Genomic DNA, 25,911 nt, shown 5'->3' on the forward strand with positions numbered 1-25,911 from the left:
AGCTGTGTGATCCTAGACAAGTCACTTAACCCCAATTGCCTAAGCAAAAAAAAAAAAAAAAAAAAGTGGAAAAATAAAAGCTGGAAAAGACCTGAATAGGACAGAATTTTCGAGAATTCTATGTGTAAAATATGTGATATATTTCCCTCACAGTTGTAAAAATTCATTCAAAAAAGCAATAAACACTATTTTATTCATGGACAGTGAAACCATCTGAAACAGACATTCATACAATTCCTCATAATGGAAATCTTTCCCAATCAGTTTTATTAACATATACATGATTTCCAGTGATTCAGAGAGGATGGTTTCTTTTTGCACTGAAATCACAGTTTCTCATCATCAATCCCTCTCTAGATTTCCTCTATCTCTGTTGTATTGAATTTATGAATCATAGGAGTAGAATGATAATGAAAATATGTAACCATACTATTGAGAATGATAATGGAAGGGCAAACTTTAAAAATAATACCTTAGAGATAAAAACTTAATTTGAAATCATCAAATAGATATGTGCATTTGAATGTGTAATTTTGCCTTTGAAGAGTTAATACAAAGGGGGTCTACAAGGCTATTTTATTTATTTAGAGTTATGAAGCAAGATAGTTTCCTATTATGTGCCAGCTTGAAGTTTCCAAAATAAAATTCACTAATAAATTCATAGTGTTAGAGAATAAGTAGAAGGGAAAAACCAACTATTATGTCATTTTCATTTTTCCTACCATAATGCACACTTCAATCAAAATAAAATGAGATGTAAGATGAACAACTGCAGCTCCTAAAGTTTGTGGTTAGCATACCTTAGCACTAATTTTAAAGGTAGGTTTTACAGATTCAAATAATATTAGTCTAGTGTATAGATCCTCATAATCTATTCTGTGGGAATACCTTTCATTTTGGGCTATTCCTGAGAACTTTCCTGTAGTTACACAGCTTTTCCAAAGAAATTTTTCTACTGCGTTAACTATAGTTAGTTGAAAGTGTGAGAGAGTGAGTGAGTGAGTGTGTGTGTGTGTGTGTGTGTGTATAGTTTATAACTGTTATTAAATTAACTGTAGTTTCAGGAAGTCTTCAAGGTCAAAACTGTTTTCATCTATTAAAATATTCCTCCTTTTTTAAAACTACTTATCTGTATGCAGCCAAGATGTTCTTCATATGTTTCAATCAAAACAACACACTTTAATAGATCAAATGCAGAAACAGATACGAGAAGTCAGCTAGCCATCTTCTATTAAACCAGACGTTAAAGATTTGCAAAAATACATAAAACATCATTCTTCTCACTTTTGTTTTGAAAAAAAAAGGGGGGGGGTTTCCTCACAAAATATGTTATTTATGTTAACATGCAATGGATATATTAATTAATTTTTAATGAATTAATAGAATAATCTTATGATGGCTTAGATGTACCCTTTCACTAAAAAAAAAAAAAAAAAAAATCTATATAACTGTTCCAGCTTAACTCTTTACCTCTGATACATAGGAAAATTCTCAGGAGTAGCCCATTTCTTACAAATCATCACAAAATGAAAATTTTGGGGGGGCAGGAGGGAAGGGCAGTAGTCAGAACTATGACTTCATTCCTGGTGTGGAAACTGATTATTAAAGCAGATTAACAATTATTGTGTAATTTCGATTTTTAAAGGGTTACCTGGAACACCGAGATTTTTGGGTGACTTGCACAAAAGGCACATAATCCATGTCTCAGAGGGAGGATGTAAACCAAAGTTTTCCAAAATCAACAATGTTTTTGGAGAATTCTTTTTGGAGAATCCCTTTAAGTACAATCAATATAGAAAACCCTAGGAGTTTCTGTGGGAGGATGGGAGGGATAGAGATAGAAAGGGAAGCAGGATGCCATCTTAAACATTAGGGATTCATAGTATACAGAGAGACCTTTTGAAAGCAATAAATGTAGAAAACCTTGAGTTAAATCGACAACTTTACTTAATACACAAGAATAAATGATAGAACAAAACTTTTTTGATTTCAATAATATGTGACATTTTTAAATGGAGTTGGAGAACACAGATCTGGAGCACAAGTGGGCTTTTATTTTCATTAATACCTTCACTTTTATAGATGACAAAACTGAGACCTTGTTAATAAAGTTAAGAGTGGTATAATAGAGCATTAGTCCAGGAATCAGGAGGATCTGAATTCAAATTCAGCCTCAGACACTTACTAGTTGTATGATCCTGGGCAAGTTACTTCACCCTGTTTGCCTCAGTTTCCTCCCTGTAAAGTGAGCTGGAGAAGGAATTAGCAAACCACTCCAGTATCTCTAGCAAGAAAATCCCAAATATGGTCACAAAGGGTCTGATGTTACTGAAACACATCAACAGAAAGAATTTAAGAAATTTGGTTGTGATTATACACATCAGGGGCAAGATTTTAACTCAGTCTTTGTAGCTAATTTTCCTTCCTTGAATTTTAAGTCTTCAAATCATTTCACACATATTATTCCATTTGAGCTTTACAACAATCCTTTGCTCCATTGCATAGATGAGAAGACTGAGTTTTGCTGTTTAGAGATCTGTTTGTGACTGACTGCACGGCTAAGAGGCATTAGAGATGGGATCTGAGGCAAGTTCAACTATTATGCTACACTAGCTTCTCCTTGAATTTGATGGGCTTTCATGTGGTAATACTAACCAAACTGCTTTCATTCATCCAATGATTGTATCATTCTGTGGGGTGATCTTTTGTAAAAAGAATCATATTTTATTCTACATAAGGAAATTCATATTGAAGAGAAAGCATTTGAATGTAATGACCAAGAGGGAAAACTTTAATGAATACACAAAAAGATATGGTAGAGTGGAAAGGAAGAGTGATTTGGAGTCAGAGGACCAAGATTAGAATATGGGCTTTTCTATCTCTTATTATCTGTGGGAGCTTGGATAAATTACCTAATCTGATTAGACTTCAACTTATGTATCCATACCACAGTTGTTGGACTAAAAGAACTCTAAGGTGCCATTCATCTCTAGAGTCTTATTTATTATTTTTTACTTTTGCCATTAATTTAAAGATGCAAATGAAAACAAAAATAATAATTTAAAAAACCAGACAGTTAGTAGTAGTTTCCAGTCTTTCATGTTTATTTTCTCAGACTGATGATTATGCTATCTCTGATGAATCTATTCTTTTAGACCATTCTTTTAGAAGGAGGCCATTTTCTCCATTTTCAGCTCACTTTTATATTATGTAGTCTTCTTTCCCCCATTAGAATGTAAAACTCCTTCAGGGCAAGAACTATACTCTTATTTTGTTTGTATTTGTAGGCACCTACCTAGTGCCTGGCACATAGAGTTTAATGAATATTGTCTTTTCAAAAAGGAAACTAGTTAAGTTGCCTTCTGAAATCATCCAAGTAAGGTTCTCATAGCTGACTGAAAAATATTTTATTTAGCTCATGTCAAGGGCATCGACTGAATTTAATTTAAGCCCTCTTTCTTTGTATATTGACTTGTTGATTGCTACAAATAGTTCTAAACAATTCTCTGCATTCAAATAGAGGACATCTGACCAAAAAATGTAAAAGGCTTATTTGAAAATGGTAACACACATGCAGAGGATACACAGAATCCGTGATCAAAGCAATGTTAGTCAGCTCTATTAGGGAATCATGAAGATGTTAAAAGGCAGAATATTGCCAGAGGACAGAAAAAGTAAAGATCACAGAGTATCCCAACTGCTTTTACATTTATAAATGACAATAGAGAAGACCTATATTCTAATGGAATAGGGAATCCCTTAATCCAATGAAGCAAACTCCCATTAATGGAAACTCCCCCTACTAAGTGTAGGTCAGCTACATTCTCTTCAGCTTATAGCATCAGAGAATAGCATAGGCAACTCTCAATTCTTTAGAGGTTAAGTGACTTGTTAGAAATGAAACTTGAACCTAGATCTTCCTTATGTAGAGATTAGCTCTCTTCCCTACTATTTCACTTTGCCTCTCATACTTATACATGTGATGTGCAAATGTATGAGTACATATTGCGTGTATCAATGCAATCTCTAAATAAGTTGGTAAGCTCAAAGGGGTGAACGTTGTATAGTTGAATTTCAGTCGTGTCTGACTATTCATGACCTTATTTGGGTTTTTCTTGGCAGAGATACTGGAGTGGCTTTTTCCATTTCCTTCTTAGGCTCATTTTACAAATGAGGAAACTGAGGCAAACAAGATTAAATACTTGCCCTGGGTTTCACAATACATATGAAGTCAAAATGCATCTAGAACTTGGATAGAAGCAGGTAGAACATTTAAAAATAGAGTAGATTAAGCTGAAGAAGAGATTGATAAAAAAAAAATTATCATTTCCTTAAGTTATTCATCAAACTCAGACAGAAATATATAGAACAAAAACACAAGTCTGTAGAAAGGTCAAGATATGTTCAACTTGGGCCACAGATCTTTACCTCAAAGGTTTTTAAAAACTGAACGAGCCAGAGTTCTCTAAATACTTCCTAGGGCTATCAATGGGAAGCAGTTTTCATCCAGAACCTAGGTTTAGAAAAATATGGAGTCTGGACATTTAAATAAATTGTACGCAGTTAAGAATCCTCAAGGAAATGCTGAGATGGTGGCAGAGAAATAAGACATAATATAAATTATTAATTAATAAATAAGATAACATGATTAAATATTTGACATATTTTAACATATAATTTAATATATTTAACATATATTTAGTCATGTTGGGAAAGAAAAATCAGAACAAAAGGAAAAAACTCACAAGAAAGAAAAAAAGGTGAAAATAATATGCTTTGGTCTGCATTTAGTTCTCAAAATCTTTTTTTTTTTTTTAAGTTTTCTTTTTAATTGCTTCAGTATGTTCAGATTCCATCAGTTTTTTCTCTGGAGATGGATAACATTTTTCATCATAAGTCTCATCCTGGATCATTGTATTGTTAAGAATAATTGTAATTTACACTTGACCATTGTACAATATTGCTGTTAGTATGTATAATGTTCTCCTGATTTTGTTCAATTCATTTACATCAGGCCTTGTAAGGTTTTTCAGATTTTTCTGAGAATGCCCTAATTGTCATTTCTTTATAATAAAATAATATTCTATCTCAATCATATATCATGATTTGCTCAGTCATTCCCAGATTGATGTCCAATTCTTTGTCATAAAAAAAAAGACACTATATATATTTGTGTGATAGAAGTTTTTTTCCTTTTTTAATTTTTTATCTCTTTGGAATATATAACCGCATTTTTGGGTCAAAGGATATGCATAGCTTTATGGAGATTTGGATATAGTTTCAAATGGCTCTCCAGAATTGCTCTTAGTTTATTAGTTCTCAAAATCTAATATTGATGCTCAAATTAATTTAGTGCTCAAATCTAATTTTCTATAACTATAAACCTGGAGATCTATTCTCAATAAGATTTCAGAATAGCACAGATTTAAAAGCAAAACCTAAATTCATTTTCATTGAAGTGATCAGTGGCATTTATTATGTGATTTTCTTTCCATCATCCCCACTGCTCCCACGACTTTTATTTTATTATTCTGGTTTGCCTAGGCTAATATTGAAATGGGTTTGTGTCACTGAGGATAATTCAAAAGCAGATAATGCAAACTCGGATAATAGAGAGTTAATAGCAGTCTGTCACTGATTCATAGAGAACTGGCTCAGTAGCTGAGCAATGTCAGAGATTGCAGGAGGCTAGATTCAGAAAGATTTCCCTTTGTGAGTTCAAATTTAGACTCATATATCCACTAATTTGTGATTCTGGGCAAGTTGCTTGACCCTGTGTACCTTAGTTTTTTCATCTGTAAAATTTGCAAAGAAAACCCCAAATGAAGTCAAAAAGACTCACACAGAACTGAAACAACTGAATAGCAACAGCACTGAGGCTCAAAGAGATGATGATGATGGTGATAATAGTAACTAATATTTATATAGTGTTTATCATGTGCCAGATATCAGGCTAAGCACTTTAACAATTAACATGTGATCTTCATATCAACCCCAGGAGACAGATGCTATTATCCTCATTTTACAGATGGCTCAAAATCTGAGAGGATCCTCCATAAGAGAGAAATTTATAGTACAGTAGAACGAGCTCTTTCAAAGGATTTTGTGAGACAGTTGATTGAATATTAGATTTGAAGATTCAGATTCCAGGTTCAAATTCTGACTTAGCTATTGTCTTATCTGCATGACCTTGAGAAAGGTCATTTAGATTCATATATTTTTTTCATTTATAAAATGAATGGTTTTTGTAGGAGGTCAGGGTGTTCAGCTCCAGATCCATGAACTTGTTTCTTAAACATTTTTACAATTGTATTTCAATAAAATTGGTTTCCTTTGTAATCCACTTTATTTTACTTTAAGTTTTTAAAAGCATTATTCTGAGGAAAGAGTTTATAGGTTTCACAAGATTGCCAAAGGGGTCCAGAACACAAAAAAATTTAAGAACCCCTGAATTCTATGATCTCAAGGGTTACTTCCAATATTGAATTGACTATGTTTGTAGATGCTACCCTTAATTTTTGCATCTTCTTCTGTTTTAGAGACTTAGGGGAATTCTTGTTTGTAGACTTAATACTTTGCTGCATTGCTCTTAGCAATTTCCTTGTTTCTGACACCTAGAATGTTACAGTTGGAGGACTGAGAAATTATTCAGGCTACTTTATTCATTGATTCTTCTTTGGCAACAAAACAGAGAATGCTATTTATATTAGGGGAGGCATCCAAATAATATCGAAGGTGAAATAAATAAAAAAAAAATACCCTTTTGGCCAAGGAAACGTTGAGAACAATCTAAGTGTGCACAACGCAGAAAGAAATGTTGATTACATATTTTCAGCTTTTTCATGGAGATCCTGTTTGCTATCTTCCCCTCCCCTCCTCCTCCTGCTCCATTCATATAACAATCACTGTCAGTAATGAAGTCTTCACATGCAAAAGGCAACTCTATATGTAGGTCTGACCATAAAAGAAACTCAGCAGGACAAATCCATTAAAAGCAAAGGGTAAAAAAAAAAAAAAAAAAAAAGATACAACATGTGACATCTATTCATTTCAGGAAGAAGCTGTCTTGCTTCTTTGTAGCAAAGAACATCTGCCCTTCCATTATAGTTTGCTATTTTTCCCTTATAAATAATTTTTGATGTCCAAAGAAGTAAAGAATCTTGTTTATTCTGCATTTCTATTTCCTGCACTGTGAATGGGACCTTTTTCCAAAATGCTTCTTACAACCAGATTCTTTTAGCTTGTCAGAGTGGGATCTATCTTGCTGCTTCTGTGAGACTGTAAATAGAGACTGCAGAAGGATTGATTTTGGTATTTGAAATATAACAAAGACAGTGATATTTTGTCAGTAAAAGAGAACTGAGTTTGTTAGGCTTAATTTTGTAAGGAAACTTTTTATTCAGTCTCTCCTCAGCATAAGGAGAAGGGATAATTTCCTATTTATTTGATTTCTTTGATTACTGTTGACCCCTCCCTCCCCATTACAATATAAATGTCCCAATACCAAGGCCATTTTATATATGAGTATTTTTCAGTAAAAAGATTTGAGGATACCAATATTATTGACCCAAAGCTCATTTAAAAAAGAAAAATTTTTGCAAGTAAATGCAATTGATTGTGTCACATACATTTTCAAAAGGGTGGTTTAGGTATTTTTACAATGAAATTAGAAGACTGAATAAAATAGGGGGGGGGGGGAGTGAGCAAAGCGTGTGGTGTATGGGTGTGTGTGTGTGTGTGTGTGTGTGTGTGTGTGTGTTTTCCCAAAAACTTATTTCTAAGAATATAGTCTATTTCCTAAATAGTTTTTACAATGTTCTTGAAATGCTAATGCTACAAATTCCCATAAAATAAAGACCATGGTGATTGGAAATAGTTATTATTTCTTAGCTTTCAAGATCCAGTATTTATCTATTGGTTACTGACTGCAAGCTTCTTAATGGATGGTTGGACAAAAGAAAAAAGTTTCCAACTGGTTCTATAATCCTTTTTATGTTTTTAGTAAAAGACTATTTCAGAAGCATGGCCTTGCCTGAGGACAGTAAAGCTATTCTGCTGACAGATAATTGTAAAACTTATACTGAGGAATCAACCCACCCACGAATAGACTGAAACCTCTTTCTGTTGAACTCTTAACATATTCAGCCTCACAAATTCCACTTCTATATCTGAGGGGAATTCAGAGTACCTTAAAAGGCTTGTGATTTTGCCAGCGTGGCTGCTTGGTCTACCACCTTTGATTGCGACATCTCAACAACTTAGTGGACAGTCTGAATGTTGCTTTGGCCAAAACATTTATCAGCCTGAGGCCAACCTGGCAATGAGCCTTTCCAAACGCAACTAAACTGATTCTCAGACCACAAAAATCTAGTCCATCTCTAGGACTGTAATTCACCACATGACATTATTAAAGAAGATGTTTCATAAGAAAAATTGGCCCATTGGCCAAGCACTTAAATACCAGCTTGAATCTTAATGATTAAATTGTTAACATTGTCGTGCCTAAAATTCTGTTAAAAGACAAACACTAGGGACCATGTGGTGAGAGTATATTACAGATCACTGAGCCAAAAGGAAGAAATGTCAAATGAGTCCAGGAAACAGATGGCTTTGGTGTGGAGAGAAGGGAGATCTCAACAATCTGAACATTTGCTGGTGCTCTCTCTCTTAAAAACAGAAAAACTAATAATTTCTTGGTTTATATTAATAATAATTTAATTTTTCCAACGGCTAAAGAAGTTGACTGAAACTGCTACTCTGACCTTGGTTCTGACTCCTGAGGAGAAATTGGTTGCTGAAAGAAAAGGATGTGAGCCTTCAGAGTAAGGCTCCATTTTGGAGTTTTTGATAGAGGAGATGATGTAGTTTGACAGTCTGACTCATATCCTAGATTAGGTAGAAAATGGGTTTCAAGAGTTCAGTGAAAGGCTAGAAGTATCCTATGGGGTTACATTCTATAGGCCAAATAAGTTCCTAGTAGGATGGAAAACTCTCAAATAGGAAATTTTTACAACATAACCTCAAAAGATTCTAATGAGAAAGAACCATCTAAAGAGAATAACATGGGTACATAGGAATCTCAAGGCAACTAGATAGTACTGTGAATAAAGTACCAACTCTGAAGTCAGGAAGACTTGTCTTCCTGAGTTCAAGTCTGGCCTCAGACACTGTGTGACCCTGGGCAAGTCACTTAATCCTGTTTGCCTCAGTTTCCTCATCTGTAATGAGATGGGGAAGGAAATGAAAAACCATTCTAGTATCTTTGTAGGAACACCCCAAATAGGGTCATAAAGAGTCAAGCATGACTGAAAAAAAAATAACTGAATAATAATACAGGAATCTCATTAGTCAACTTTAATTTTTAAAAGGATACATATAGCCAAAGAGACAATATGGTATATGAAGAGCCAGCATTAGGGCTCAGAAGACTTGGATTCAGATTCCACCTCCGACACCTACTGCTAGCTATGAGCAAATTATTTAACTTCTTAGTGCTATAAGTAACTCTTTGTCTAGAAACTGTAGAGCAGGGGTTAAATGGAGTATGGGTAGAGGGAGTTCTTAATCTGTCAGTTGTCCGAACAAAAAATAGAAGGGAGGTAAAAATATAAGTGAAATGATAAGGGATTACTAATTTGCACTCAAGTTTAAATCATCAAGTCTATTTAAAATACTTTCCTTGTTTATGAAATAAGTGATATATGTCATTGTTGATCTGTTGTTGATGATCCCTTTAAAATCATGGACAATGGGAGTAGTGCCATAGGACTGGAGATATGAAAATGCACTCCAGTTTTTCAAAGAAGAAGAAAATAAGCGATTCTAAAAACTATCAAGACTTAATATTGATTTTGATTATTGGGGAAAAAGTTCTAGAAGTTGATCCTCACTGTCAGCATGGATTCCAGAAAAATAAGTCATGACAGTTCAACTACATTTGACAGTTACTAGACAGGTAGGTCAGGAGGATGCTATAAAGGTGAGATAGCTAGATTTCATCAAAATATTTGAAAAAGTCTCTTATGATGTCCTCATAGAAAAAATAAAGAAAAATGGCCAAGATGAGAATGTGGTTACATGAACTTGGATGTGGTTGAAAGGGAAAGGAAAATATTGTATATAGTATATAGTAAGAGAAACTGAGTTCAATTCCCTCCTTTGGCACTTACTACTTAAAGGGCATTGGAAAAATCACTAAAACTTCTTAAGCTTCAGTTTTCTCATCTATAAAATGGAAGGTAGTTGAACTAAATGGTGTCTGAGATCCCTTTCAGTACTGGGTCTAGGATCTTATTATCTAATATCCGTTGTATCATGCATATGACTTTCTAAAAAGCATAAAATTTATGTTCATAAAAATTATGTTCATGAAATTTTTTTGGCATTATTCATTTGTTTGGAAAACCTCTTCTTCAAAAACAATATGAGAATAACTTTCAGTCCTACCCTTCCTGTTTGATTTGTCAGAAATTCCAAATGAGTAAATCTGAATCAACTTCAGCTGTTTGTCTGATGTACCTTTTAGTTTATCCTGTTCATTCACAGCCTCTGAGTTTCTAGGCTTTGCAACAAATCAATAAAATGCCAACACATCATTACAACTTCTTTTAAAGCTCTGCTAACCACAGTAACAATCATTTGACTTAGTTGAGATTATTTCAGACCAATTACTATACTAGCTTATCTATCCTTTATTAGTTTTCCCCTGTGACAGCATTTTGTTGGCATTAAGAAAAAAAATGCCTTTTATACTGATACTGTCAATTCAGCCTTCTAATCACAAAGGAAAGCCAGCAAAGTCAATTCTACTCACAGATCCTTCTGCACAACCTTTACTGAGGATAAATCCTAATATTACAACTGCTGTTCTTTCAGAGAATCAGAGGTGTCATTATTATTTTATGCCTGTCAAAGCTGATTCTCAGACATTTTATACACAAGAATTCTTTTAAAATCATAAATAGTAATATGTGGGCTAATTTGGTTATGTTATTGTTTAAAGGCTAAAGGCAAAAATGTATTATTTAAATAAGAAAAAAATCTGAATCACTAAGATTAGGTTTTAATTCTAGGTCCCCAAGGTGTGGGGAAAAAAAGAAAGGGAATAAAATGATTTGTGCTTAGATTCCAGTGCCTGACTAGCACAGTGCTCTCCACATAATTGGCACTTAATAAAAATTCTTTAAAAAATAGATTGGATTGAACTTGACATAACTGTATGCCAAAAAATCCAGGGGATCCAACAAATTATAACATATTTCAACATATGTGTCTTTATTCCTATAGGTAGGTATTCTTGTGAATTGCTGTGACTGCTCAACCATTTATTAATGTTTCTTCCAAAATAGTTTATCTCCCCTAATATCCTCTGGAGATTGTCTCATAATTGTCTGGGACTTTGGGAACCACTGAATGGAGGTAGCCCTTGGCTATTCAGAGATCTGGCAAAAGAATAAAAAGTCTGGTAGATCCTACCGGAGAGAAAAAGCTTTACAGAGTTAGTGATAGATTATATACTTGTCATCCCAAAATTAGCTTAATTAGGTAGACTCAGCAAAACCTTGAACTAATAAATAAGTTCATCAAGGTTACAGGATGCAAGTTAAACTCATATATATTTGTATTTGTATTCTTATATACCACCAATAAAGATCAAGAAAAATTAGATTAAAATTCTATTTGCAAAAATAAAAATATTACATACTTTGCATTAACGTCATAACTTTTATGAAGAAGAAGAACAGCCAGTGTTCAAGAGTGGGTCAGATCAACATAGTAAAAATATCAGTGCTTCCCAAATTAATTTATAGAAAATCTAACAAAAAATGAATAGTTTTATAGGATAAGATAGAACACTAAAAACACTGATGTGAAAAAAAAAAAAAAAACAACAAGTGGACAAGAATATAAAGGTACAAAAATGGAATGAAAACAGATGATTATGCTTTACTACAGCAGTTATTGTTGAAATAATTTGTTTTTGAGTTAAAAAAAAAAAAGACCAACAGAACAGAATAGAGATCTCTTATAGATTCAAATATATTTTAAAATAAATCTAAGGAAAAATAAAATTTGGGGCAAGGATTAATTGTTTAATAAATGTAGGAAATTGAATAGCTATATAATAAAACACATTCAGATCTTAATATTATATTATATCCCATAATAAATTTGAGCTAGGTCAAAAGATAAGTATAAAAATGCTAGAAGAAAGTATTATAACAATAAATATTTAAACCACTTGGAAAAGGAAGACAATTTTTTTTCTATCAGACAAAAATGTTTGGAGAAAAATTAGAGAGAATTGATTATGTAGAAATAAAAAATCTGACAAAAACAACAAACTTGAGATAAAAAAAACAAAAATATTTGCAACAATGATGCCAGATAAAGCCTGATAACTAAAAATTACAAAGAATCCATGTGACTTTAATAGCAACTTCATATCTCCAATGGTTTAAAGGATATGGATAGAAAAGTTATAAGAGAATATGTAATTTGCCAATAATTTTAAAAGAAAAATTTATATAAAAAATAAAATAAAAATAATTAAGCCATTATTTTGTTACAAAACTGGTAAGAATGACAAAATTAAATTCTATAATTTTTTGGGAGAAATAGTTTTGTTTATACATTGCAAATTGAGAACTTTTTCAGAGGGCAACCTGACAAAATACTTACAGGAATTATATCACATCCTTTCCCTCAATAATATCACTACGGGGAATATACTCTATAAAAAGTTATTTTAAAAAAAAAGGAACTTTTTTTTAAATAAAGGTATTTACAGCAATATATGTAATAGTGAAAGTCTGGAAACAACCTAAATATCCAGAAGATGGGGGATAGGTGAACAAAATGTGTCATGTCTATTAAAGGACAGATATGAAGAATACAATGATATTAAAGACATAAAACAAAGCTGTATGTAAAATGCAGACATTGATTGTATTTTTAGAAGACAATGTATGCATGATTAAAGATATATGTAGAGAGCAAAAAGGATCAAAAAGTTACAAAGGGAGAAAATGAAAGACACAGCTAGGTGGCATGTGGTAATTAATGATATGGTAGGTAGAATGCCAACTTGGAGTCAGGAAAATCTGAGTTCAGATTATGAGTTACTAGTTTAGGAGGCCCAGAAGATGTCCCTGTCCTCAAGGAACTCATAGTTCGGTGGAAGAAGCAACAAATAAACAAATGTGTACATAAAAGCTATATATAGAATTAATAGGAAATGGTTATAGAAAGAAGGCATTAGAATTAAGAATGATTAGGAAAAGCTTCCTGTAGAGGATAGGATTTTAAATGGAATTTAAAGAAAACCAGGGAAATCAGTAGATGAAACTGAGGAAAGAGAACATTGCAGGCTTGGAAAAAAAATCCCTAGAGCTCAGAAATGCAATGGCCAGGAATCCAGTGCCACTAGACTGAAGAGTAAGCAGCTAGGAATAAGATATAAAAAGACTGAAAGTATAGTAGGCTAGACCATGAAGGCTACCAAGCAGATGATTTTGTATTTAATCCTAGAGACATTGGAGTTTATTGAGTGGGAAGATAACATAACTACCTATAATAATAATATAATAATGATAGCACCTCTCTTCCAGAGTTGTTAAAAGGATGAAATGGAGATGTTTGTGAAGTTTCTTGCAAACTTTTAATCTTTATATAAATTCCAGCTATTACAAATAAGTGGTATGTTGAAGTTCATGTTTTTATAATTATTTTCAAATGTAAGTAGAATCAATATTTTTTTGTTTAAAGAAAAACACATGATTTCTTTAAATGAATAAAATGAAATACTATCCAGTTATTTCTGTGTAGGTACCCTATCACTCTTTGGCTGTGATACAGGAACTACCTGGGCAGTAGTTTTCTAGATCATATATCTGCAGGAGTTAGAGCTTAAAAAGATATTTTTATGCATCTGACAACTTTTGTTATAGATTCAGCAATGATGACCTCATACAGTGCTAATTACACTTGGATTCCAGAACAACCTATTTTATTATCCTTTGGTCACTGCAGTGCTAACCAGAGTGGGCTGCCTGTCCAGACCGCAGTAGAAGTTATGTGTCTGAATGAAAGCTGTTTTATGTGGTTCTTTCATTGGACTTCCACACCATACAGTGGTATCTTGAAACTGCTGAAATATATATTATGTGTAAAAATGTAGCCAAATTAATAATGACTCATATTTGTATAGTCAGTAAACAAATATTTATCGAACTTGCTTTTTTTAGTATTTTAAAAATATTTTGTTTTTAATAGTATTTTATTTTCCAAAATATAGATAAGATAGTTTCCAACATCCATTTTTGTAGAACTCTGTGTTCCAAATTTTTCTCTCTCCCTCTATTATCTCCCCCCTCCTCAAGACAACCAGCAATCTGATATAGATTAAATATGCACAATTCTTCTAAACATATTTCCATATTTGTCATGTTATGCAAAAAAAAAAAATCAGATCAAGAGGGAATAAACCAAGAGAAAGGAAAAAAACCCCACAAACAACAACCAAAAAAGGTGAAAATACTATGCTTTGATCCACAGTCAATCTCCAGAGTTCTCTCTCAGGATGAGGATAGCACTTTCCTTCTCAACTCTATTGGAATTGCCTTACAATGTTACACATTTTTGAAAAGAGCCAAGTCCATCACCAGTGATCACCACATAATCTTCTTGTTACTATGTTAATACTTAAGTACTCAAGAATAAATGCTTGCCCCTGCCCTCACAATGCTCACAGTTAAATGAAGGAGGTATTACTGGTTTATAATGTACCAATCTCATTCCAATCCTATGCAATAAACAGTTCAAATATTTTCATTAATGAGGAAACAGATCAAGAGGTCAGATAATCTGTCTAATCACATGTAAGAGCCATAACTGAAACTCAGATCTTAATTCTCAGTCCAAGACACTTTCAAGTACATCATGATACCTTATGTTAGATTACCCCTGATATATGTTTTAGAATCTGGTTCAAAAGTATATTTCTAACCCAGAACCAAATTGAAAGAAATTCCACATCTGGTCCCTTCATCAGATTCTCTAATTATCTGGAAATGAAAGCTTCTATCCAGAAGTCAGTCATCTAAACTACTGGTCAATGAATCTGCCACATAATCCTTTGCTTGCCAGACATGGGTTTTTTCTACAAATGAGAAGCAGTTTACCTTAACAAAGTTGATAGGCTTCTGTAGTTTGTTATGAAGACTAAATATAGGCAGACTTACCTGTACAGTCATTTCTACATAAGTTTCTAATGGATTGAAGGTTTTCTGATCACCACATGGCAGCACACTGTCCCACTGAGATCCTGCAAGGCAAAGCATATATTTGTAAATAATAAAGTTCTCTGCTTTGGATTAATAATAATCTCATTGCATGCTATTGGGGGGGGGGGGAGAAGAAAAATTACTAGTCAAATATGGCTTCTCCCCTTAATTAGCTGTAAGACTTTGGGCAACTTATTAAGGAAAAAAAAATCTGTTTCTCAGTTTCCCCATTTAATAGAAATAATACTTGCAGTAACAATCTTTCAGGGATGTTATAGAAAAGTCTGTATAAACTGTAAAATAGTATTATAAATTATTATTCTCTAGGTTATAGTTCAGTTGTTACTTTTATATAGTTAATTGATTAACCATAGGAGGATTACCTCTAATAGCTTCTAACAATCTTCTTTTCAAGTTCAAAGTCAATTAGTTCTACACTACTTAAACACTTATTTTCTTGGCTTCTCCCTCTCTCTATGATGCAGAGATGCTTCTTTAAACCCAAACTACTCAATCATTAGCTGTCACGTTAGATTTGAGAAAGGGTGCAGATCAGGATCAGTGTATAAGAAAGATTTTTAGCCTTGAATGGGTTACAGGAAAAAGAATCAAGATGTAGGAAAGGGGAAACTAGAATGCTTTACAATTCCAGTTTTCACAATATGGTTTTATTATTGAATCTGAAGTAATCTCAAGATCACTGAAATACATATATTTAAATTTAAGTTAAAAAAAAATCCAAAATCAAGGAGCAAAGGTTTGGGGATTACCTTGATGCCTTTGATTACTCATACTTTGCAAGAGAATGAATACTTGAACATTGACTCTTTGTTTGAACATACTCCTTGCTTTTCCCTAGGTACCCATATACATTGCCCTTTCTCCCTTTCTCTCCATATACTTGGGTAGATTTGAAAAAGCAAATAGGCTGCTATGGGAGAGGGTGAATCAATGGAAATATTTGAACAGAGGAAGAAAGAACATTTGTTGGGAATAGTAATGGAGATTTCTACATAATTAGGAGGTTGAATGAAATGACATATAAGGTCCCTTCTATAGGTGAATTTAAATGAAACAGCATTGTTTCTTTCTTATGCAGTTACATTACATCCAAATTCACAAAATATTGTTGCTTCCATCCTCAAAGTGGAAAATATGAACCTGATCTCATCAACTATTTCAGAAGATAACATAGAAAAACTTCACTATTTTAGATTAATTTGGATTACGTCAGTTTGATATGGCCAAAAAGCCAAAATTAACATCTTAAAAAAAAAAAAAAGAAATGGCATTTTATTATTAATTTTATTATTTCCAAGTCCAATGACTCTATTTAGGTAAATAAAATATTGTTTAGTAGCATTCCTCAAAGAAACTGTTGAAACACTAAGACAAGAATACTTTATAATTAGTATATCAAGTATTTGTAAATGGGGTATTTAAAAATATAGAAAAGCTTTAGAAAGTTAAACATTACATTTTGTATGTGTTTAGATAGAAAATATTTCTTCCAGGGCAGCTAGGTAATGCAGTAGATAGAGTACTAGTTCTGAAGTCAGGAAACCTGAGTTCAAATCTGTTCTCAGACACTTAACACTTTTTAGTTGTGTGACCCTGGGCAAATCACTTAATCCCAACTGCCTCAGGGGAAAAAAAGAAAGAAAGAAAAAGAAAATATTTCTTCCCCTTTAGACCATGCAAGTGAAAACTTTAATCCACTTCCTGTCTGATTATCATAAATTTTGATAGAAGCAGAGTATAAAGTTTAACTGTACTTTACTCCCTTCTCTCTTCCTCATGTCAGTCTCTTGACTTTGTCACTCTCCCATGCATTTCCTCGTTTCTTCATGTTATCTGTTAAAGATGTAATCCTCCCCTTTACTAAACCAACTCCTCTGCTCATACCATTGATTCCATTTCTAGCCTCTTCTTCCTCTTCCTCCTCCTCTTTTCCCTCCCTTCTCCTCCCTCTTCCTTCTTCTCCCTCTTCCTCCTCCTCCCTCTTTCCTCTTCCTCCTTCTCTTCCTTTTTCCTTTCTTCCCCTTTTCCTTTTTTCATCCTTTAACTTCTCTTGAGAAAAGGTAGTATCTCTCTTTTTTTCTGCAATATCCCTAAACCTAACAAAGTGCCTTTTAAATTTAAATTAAATTTAAATAAATATTAGTTGAAATTAAAGTTAATGAAATAGATCTGAATATCAAATAATATCAAATAACCAATAATAATTCTTTTTACTTTTTTACATCTGGCATAAAGCAAAATAAAACTTTTTTTTTTTTAATTACAATGATCCTAACTTTCAATCTAATTTCGAGAGACCAGATATGGAGGGAGTCCCATGTAAATTCAGTAATGCAGAACATCCTTGAGATCATATGATGACAATAGAAAAAACTCTGCAACTCAAAGACTGGAATTATGTTTTAGTCTTATTAACTATCTGACCCTGAGCAAGGCACTTATCTTCTGTGGGAACTGGATGTTTAGTTTCCACACATCTGTAAAATAGGATTAAAAATTGCCCACTTCATAAAATTATTGTGAGAAAAATGATTTTGTAGACCTTAAAATGCTATGAAAACATGAATAACTGTTATTTTTTGATAAGAGTTTACTGTTTACCTAGATTCTTATAGCCAATAGTTTCTGTAATCCTCATTCAAACCAGGAAATTAAAATGGCTCTTTTCAAGACTGTCTTCAATTTATCCAATTTAATTGAATTCTGATAGCATCTAGTTGTACTTGTGTTTGCAAAGGGACCTTTCTTCCAAGAACCTCAGCTTTAAGTCATCATCTGGTACCAATAATTGTTGAGAGTGACAACCATGGAACCTAATCAGGGAGGTTTAGTAATTTGTCACACAATCGATTCTCAGATTGAGTAAAGAGAGGAAAATCTTGAGCTAGAAAAGACAGATGGAAGGAGTCACCTGGAAAAGAGTGTTTGCTGTGAACTGCTCAATTGAACCATATTTCTTTAATGGCACTAAAAAGATCTCAAGCTTAGGGAGCAGTACCCATTGTGAGATAATATTTGCTGATGTCAACAAATGCTGTTGAGAATGATCTAACTAAATAAGCATTCATTATGTTTCTAATAAATGCAAGAGATTGTAATAGGGCTTAGGTGATATAAAGACAAAGAGAGAAAGAGAGAGAGAGAGAGAGAGAGAGAGAGAGAGAGAGAGAGAGAGAGAGAGAGAGAGAGAGATAGACACAAAGAAAGACACAGAGACAGAAAGAGAGACACAGAGAGACACAGAGACACAGAGAGACAGAGACAGAGAGAGAGAGACAGAGAGACAGAGAAACAAGAGAGAGAGAGAGAGAGAGAGAGAGAAAGAGATAGACACAAAGAAAGACACAGAGACAGAAAGAGAGACAGAGAGAGACACAGAGACACAGAGAGACAGAGACAGAGAGAGAGAGAGAGAGACAGAGAGACAGAGAAACAAGAGAGAGAGAGAGAGAGAGAGAGAGAGAGAGAGAGAGAGAGAGAGAGAGTCCTCAAAGAGTTTATATCTTATTGGAAGAAAAAAAGAAGATGGATTCTAGAAGAGGAGAAAAAAGATGATGTCAAAATTATTACTTTAGCAACAAGAATTTACATTAAAAAATCCAGTGAGACCAAAAATTAATTGGAAACTAAATAATCTGATCCTAAAGAATGAATGGATAAAACAACAAATCATAGACACAATCAATAACTTCAACCAAGAGAATGACAATAATGAGACAACCTACTAAAATAGTTATTAGGGGAAATTTTGTATCGCTTACTTGTATAAAATAGAGAAAGAGAAGATAAAGTAATTGGGCTTACAACTAAAACAAAGCTAGAAAAAGAACAAATTAAAACCCCTCAATTAAATACCAAAATTGAAATTCTGAAAATAAAAGGGGAGATTAATAAAATTGAAAGTAAGAACACTATTGAATTAGTAAATAAAACTAAGAGTTGGTTTTATGAAAAAACCAACAAAATAGATAAACTTTTAGTTAATTTGATTATAAAAGGGAAAGAAAAAAATCAAATTGTTAGTCTCAAAAATGAAAAGGGAGAACTTTTCACCAATGAAGAGGAAATTAGAGCAATAAATTAGGAGTTATTTTGCACAACTATATCTCAATACATTTGATAATCTAAGAGAAATAGAGGAATATCTACAACAATATAGATTGCCCAGAAGAGGAAATAAATTATTTAAATAGTCTCATTTTAAAAAAAGAAATAGAACAAGCTATTAATCAACTCCCTAAGAAAAAATCTGCAAGGCCAGATGGATTTACATGTGAATTCTTCCAAACATTTAAAGAACAATTAATTCCAATACTATATAAACTATTTGAAAAAATAGAGAAAGAAGGACTCTACCAAATTCCTTTTATGACACTGATATGTAAACCAGATAGGGTGAAAATAGAGAAAGGAAATTATAGACCAACTTCCCTAATGAATATTGAGGGAAAAATCTTAAATAAAATATTAGCCAAGAGATTACAAAAAATCACCCCCAGAATAGTACACTATGACCATGTAGGATTTATACCAGGAATGCTGGGCCAATTCAATTTTAGGAAAACTATTAGCATAATTGAGTATATCAATAATCAAACTAACAAAAATCATATGATTATCTAAATAGATACAGAAAAAGCATTAGATAAAAGCTAACATCTATTCCTATTAAAAACATTAGAGAGTACAGGAATAAATGGACTTTTCCTTAAAATGAGCAGTAGCATCTATTTAAAATCATCAGCAAGCATCATACATAATGAGGACATAGTATGATTCCCAATAAAATTAGGGGTAAAACAAGGTTGCCCACTATCACCATTACTATTCAGTATTGTATTAGAAATGTTAGCTTTGGCAATAAGAGAAGAAAAAGAAATTAAAGGAATTAAAGTAGGTCACGAGGAAACCAAATTATCATGATATGATGGTATTCTTAGAGAACCCTAGAGAATCAACTAAAAAACTACTAGAAATAATTCACAATTTTAGTAAAGTTGCAGAATACAAAATAAGTCCACATAAATTTTCAGCATTTTTATATATTACCAACAAAGTTTAGCAGCAAGAGATACAAAGAGAAATTCCATTCAAAATAATTGTCTATAGTATAAAATACTTGGGAATCTTTCTGCAGTCAGGAAATATATGAACATAATTACAAAATACTTTCCATACAAGTAAAGTCAGATCTAATGAGTTGGAAAAATATCAAGTGCTTGTGGGTAGGCTGAGTGAATATTAGAAAAATGACAATACTACCTAAATTAATCTACTTATTTAGTACCATAGCAATCAAACTCCCAAGAAATTATTTTACAGATCTAGAAAAAATAATAACAAGTTCATCTGGAAGAACAAAAGGTCAAGAATTTCAAGGGAATTCATGAAAAAAAAAAAAGCCAAGTAAGGTGGCCTAGATGTGTCAGATCTAAAACTATATTATAAAACAATAGTCATCAAAACCATTTAGTACTGGCTAAGAGACAGAGTAGTCAATCAGTGGAATAGGTTAGGTTCACAGGACAAAATAGTCAATAACAATTGTAAGGGTCAATGTTGAAAAATTATCCATGTATATGTTTTGAAAATAAAAAGCTTTATTAAAAAAAATCCAATTTTCAAAACATATGAATAGATAGTTTTCAATATTTACCCTTGCAAAACCTTGAGTTTCAAATGTTTCCTTCTCCCTCCTCCCTCCCTAGATGACAAATAATCCAATATATGTTATACAGGTGCAATGATTCTATACATATTTCCACAATTATCATCTACACAAGAAAAATCAGATCAAAAAAGAGAAAAAGAGAGAAAGAAATAAAATGCAAACAAACAACAACAACAAAAAGAATGAAAATGCTATGTTGTGGTCGACACTCAGTTCCCACAGTCCTCTCTTTGGGTATAGATGGCTCTTTTTATCACAAAACTATTGACCACATTGTTGAAAAGAGCCATGTTCATACTTACATTTTTGTTTTTCTTCCCAGATTATTTTTACCTTTCTGAATCCGATTTTTCTTGTGCAACAAGAGAATTGTACAGATCTGCACACATATATTGTATCTAAGATATACTTTAACTGTTTAACATGTATGAGACTGCCTGGCATCTAGGGAAAGGGGTAGAGGGAAGGAAGGGAAAAGTTGGAACAGAAGTGAGTGCAAGGGACAATGTTGCAAAAATTACCCAGGCATATGTTCTGTCAATAAAAAGCTATAATAAAAAAAAAAAAAAAAGAAAAGAACCATTTCCATCAGAACTGATCATCACATAATCTTGCTGTTGCCATGTACAACGTTCTCTTGGTTCTATTCACTTCACTTAGCATTAGTTCATATAAGTTTCTCCAGGTCTCCCTGAAATCATCCTGCTGATGCTTTTTTATAGAACAATAATATTCCATAACATTAATATACCATAACTTATTCAGCCACACCCCAACTCATGGGCATCCACTCAATTTCCAGTTCCTTATCATGACATAAAGGGCTGTTACTAACATTTTTGCACATGTGAGTCCTTTTTCCTTTTTTTGTGATCTTATAAGGATATAAACTTGTTAGTGACACTGCTGGATCAAAGGGAATGAACAGTTTGATAGCAATTTGGGCATGGTTCCAGATTATGCTCTAGAATTGTTGGATCAGTTCACAACTCCATCAACAATGTATAAGTAACCAGTTTTCCCACATCCTCTCCAGCATTCATCATTATCTTTTCCTGTCATCTTTGCCAAGCTGAGAAGTATGTAGTGGTACTTCAGAGTTGTCTTAATTTGCATTTCTCTTGACCTTTTGTTCTTCCAGATGAATTTTATTATTATTTTTTCTAACTCTGTAAAATAATTTCTTGGAAGTTTAATTAATATGGCATTGAATAAGTAGATTAATTTATGCAGAATTGTCATTTTTATTACATTAGCTCAGCCTACTCATGAGCACTTGATATTCTTCCAATTGGTTAGAGCTGATTTTATTTGTGTGGAAAGTGTTTTGTAATTTTGTTCATATAGTTCCTAACTTTGTCTTGGCAGATAGAATCTCAAATATTTTAAATTATCTACAGTTATTTTAAATGGAATTTCTTTTTTTTTTTTTCCTTGCTTCTGGACTTTCTTGATAACATAGAAATCTGATGAATTGTGTAGATTTATTTTGTATCCTGAAATTTTGCTAAAGTTGTGAATTGTTTCTAGTAATTTTTTTAGTTGATTTTCTAAGGATATCATATCATCTGCAAAGAGTAATCATTTGGTTTTCTCATTATACACTCTAATTCCTTTAATTTCTTTTTTCTTCTCTTATTGCTAAAACTAACATTTCTAAGGCAATATTGATAATAATGGTGATAGTGGGTAATCTTGTCTCATCCTTGCTCTTATTGGGAATGGATCTAGATTAACCCCATTCATTATGCATGATTCTTGTTGATGGTTTTAAATAAATGCTTCTAGTAGATTTTTTAACCTGTGGAGATGGTTTATCTCTGCTATTAGGTAAGAAAGTGCCTCAAGCAGCCCACAGCCATAATCATTTAGAAACTTTGTGAAAAATCATGATCTTAGAATTAATTACTGAATCTCAGTGATAGCTGGTATTATATTTGATTGAATTGTCATGTCATCAACAAGACATCAGTCATCCTTGAAAGCTAACTACACTTTCTTTTTTTTAGACTTTCAATATTAAAGGCTATATTCTGAGCAAGTCCATCTAATTATAAGGAAGTTCTTCTTTAGGAAGAGCTAAACTGGCCTCTCTGAACCTCCCACCTATTACTCTCACTAGTTTTGCTCTCTGGGGCTAGGCCAAGCAAGCTGCATCTCCAGTATAATATAAGTTTCTGGAGGTGGGCCTACTTTTTGTCTGTATTCCCACCAGGCTTGTGTTGTGCCCTGAATACAGTAGGAACTTAACAAATGATTTAAAAATCGAAATAAGCTTTGCTGGAATCCTCTGGCTATAAGAAATAAGAAAAAGTTCCTTGGGTGGACCTCTATAATGAATTTATGGGAGGTTATGGACACCTTCCTATGGGAAGGCATGGAAAGGAAATCATTGATAAAAACTTCCAAATTGATGGGATTACTGATCTACTAGAGTAAGATTAGAGAGCCCTCTGCATACCTAAAGACAGCTGTCATAGACTCTTCCATTTCTACCTTGTCCATATTCTTTCTAACATGTAGTACAAAGAACTAAACTATTTCAGCTGTGGTCATAATAGAGAAACAAGGTCCTGGATGCTATACTTTCCTTAATGTTTTTTGAATTGAATTTAATAGAATCTTAATAAAGTCTAACATCATATTTAATTCTTCTGATCTCATATTCACTACTAACTATTGTATCTGTAATCATCTAAATCTGCTAGATATTTTTTCAAGCAAAGTGCTTTCTTGTCATGAGTTTCCCCAACTTCTATTTGTGATACTGATTTTTTTCTGCAACCCAAGTATAGGACTTAATATTCATTCCAATTCAATTTCACTTTTACCAGATTTGACTCAACAAATAGTACTTAAATAACTTTTACCTTGTGAATTTAACTCATTTTTTTCAGCAAAAATTAAGTTTATTGCAACTTATATTATATATCAGAATATATTTCAAGCTGACATAAAAGATTATATCATTTTTAAAAAGTAGCAAATAGTTTTTTTTTGTTTTGTTTTCATATACTCTGATTAGAGAGAAGGGTTTTGCTCAATTAAGAGATGATTAGAAAAGGTAAAATACATAATTTATACTATATAAATCAAAAGCTTTACATAAACAAAATTAATGCAGCTAGAATTTTCAAAAAGGACAAGTTAATTGTTTTTTAAAAAATTCTCCCTATAAGTATCTCTTATAAAAATTCAATATCCAAGATATATAAGAAATGTATTCAACTATGTAAGACCAAGAGCCATTTTCCATTAGTAAATTAATTAAAGGACATAAAATTTTTACAAGAAAATTTACAGATTATAATTGGTCATATGAAAACTTGCCCCAAATTACTAATAATAAAGGAAATGCACATTTGAAGAACTCTAAAGTTTGACCTCATGTCTTGCGAATTGCAAAAGATGTAGCAATCAATCAACAAGCATTTATTGAATGCTTACTACATATCACAAACAATTACAGGAATAATTAATGTTGAAAAAGATAGGGAAGAAGACACATTATAATGCACTGTTGGTGAAACAATGAACTGCTTCAAATACTTTTAAATATCAATTTGGAATTATGCAACATGTGTCTAAATAGTTTAAATTCTGTGCTTGGTGATTCTACTATTGAATATGTATCACAAAACTGAAAGATTACATACATTTACTAAAATCTGAATATTAGTATTTTTTGTAGTACACCAAGGAACTAGACACAAAGTAGGGAATGGCTGGGAGGAAAGCCTGTGGTATATTAATATAAGTAGTTTATTACATAATTGGTTTTTTAAAAAGATGAATATAAAGAATACAGAGAAATGTGGTTATCTTTGTATGACCTCACACTGTGGATAAGCAAAGTCAAAAGGAAAATAAACACAATTATAATGATATGAATGAAAATATCATTCTAAAAGGAAGATAAAATTCAGTCACTACAAAAACCAATATTAGTACCTGAGAATAAATAATGAAGGACATCTCCCTTATCAAGGCAGAAAGGTAAAGGACTACTAGGACAAACCAATTTAACTCATTTTAAGAGGTTTCTTAATGGATAAGAGTCAATCACTTGACAAGCAATCAAGCAATAAGCTGGGCACCAAGAATGCAAAGATAAAAACAGTTAAGTCCCTGCTCCCAAGGAACTTAACTGAGAAAAACAACATGTAGACATATAAGTAAGATATTTGTGTGCATACACACACATATATTGTATAAATTTATAGTAAATCTGGTTTCATTTATCTATGTCTGCATAATCTGTCTATATTGTTAATCTTTCACTAAAAATCCTATTGACAAACCAAACTTCTTGTACTGTCCTACTTTTAGAACATCAAATACCAGGCATAGGAGAAAAAAAATCTGGGCCATGCTATATCCTGGGTGGTTTGTAGAGTCTATATTCTAATTTCTTTATATATTGCCTTCCTCCTTGGGACCTATATGAGCAATAATGGAATTCCTTATGAATATTACTACTTATATTAAGTATGATAAATAAGGGATATATCAAATCACAAATTTACCAGTAAGAGCTAATGTTTAGCAGGCAACATGCTTTTATCTCCATGTAAAGGCAATGATTTTGGTTGAATTTTTTTCACTTACTTAATAAACATGATTATATATTTGTTGTGTGTATGGCATGGATGTTTACTTTTATTGGATCTGAAGAAATGACTATAAATCATAAGCAACAGTAGGAAGCCAAATACATTTATTTAATCTTGTGGGTAGTTTGGGGAGGAAAACAATCTAAACACAGATGACTGAGGGCGGAGCTTAAGGTGGGACATGATAGCTTTTCCCTGTTCATGTTGTTGTTGCTGTTCAGTCATGTCAGACTCTTCATGATCCCATTTTGGGGGTTTTGTGGCAAAGATACTGGAATAATTTGCCATTTTTTTCTCCAGCTCATTTTACAGATAAGGAAAC

At 32.6% G+C, this 25,911-nt stretch overlaps 1 protein-coding gene across 6 annotated transcripts in view; it reads right to left on the minus strand.

The window, feature by feature from the left end:
- The window catches only part of PALM2AKAP2 (PALM2 and AKAP2 fusion), a 518,845-nt gene that overhangs the window by 159,024 nt on the left and 333,910 nt on the right, over positions 1-25,911 (minus strand). For all 6 annotated transcript variants that reach the window (XM_051961361.1, XM_051961372.1, XM_051961410.1 and 3 more), the window contains one exon: positions 15,243-15,325. In XM_051961361.1, coding sequence (XP_051817321.1) covers positions 15,243-15,325 — 83 coding nt within the window. The remainder of the gene's footprint in view (positions 1-15,242; positions 15,326-25,911) is intronic.

Source organism: Antechinus flavipes, chromosome 1 (assembly GCF_016432865.1).
Source record: "Antechinus flavipes isolate AdamAnt ecotype Samford, QLD, Australia chromosome 1, AdamAnt_v2, whole genome shotgun sequence".
Taxonomy (NCBI): Eukaryota; Metazoa; Chordata; class Mammalia; order Dasyuromorphia; family Dasyuridae; genus Antechinus; species Antechinus flavipes.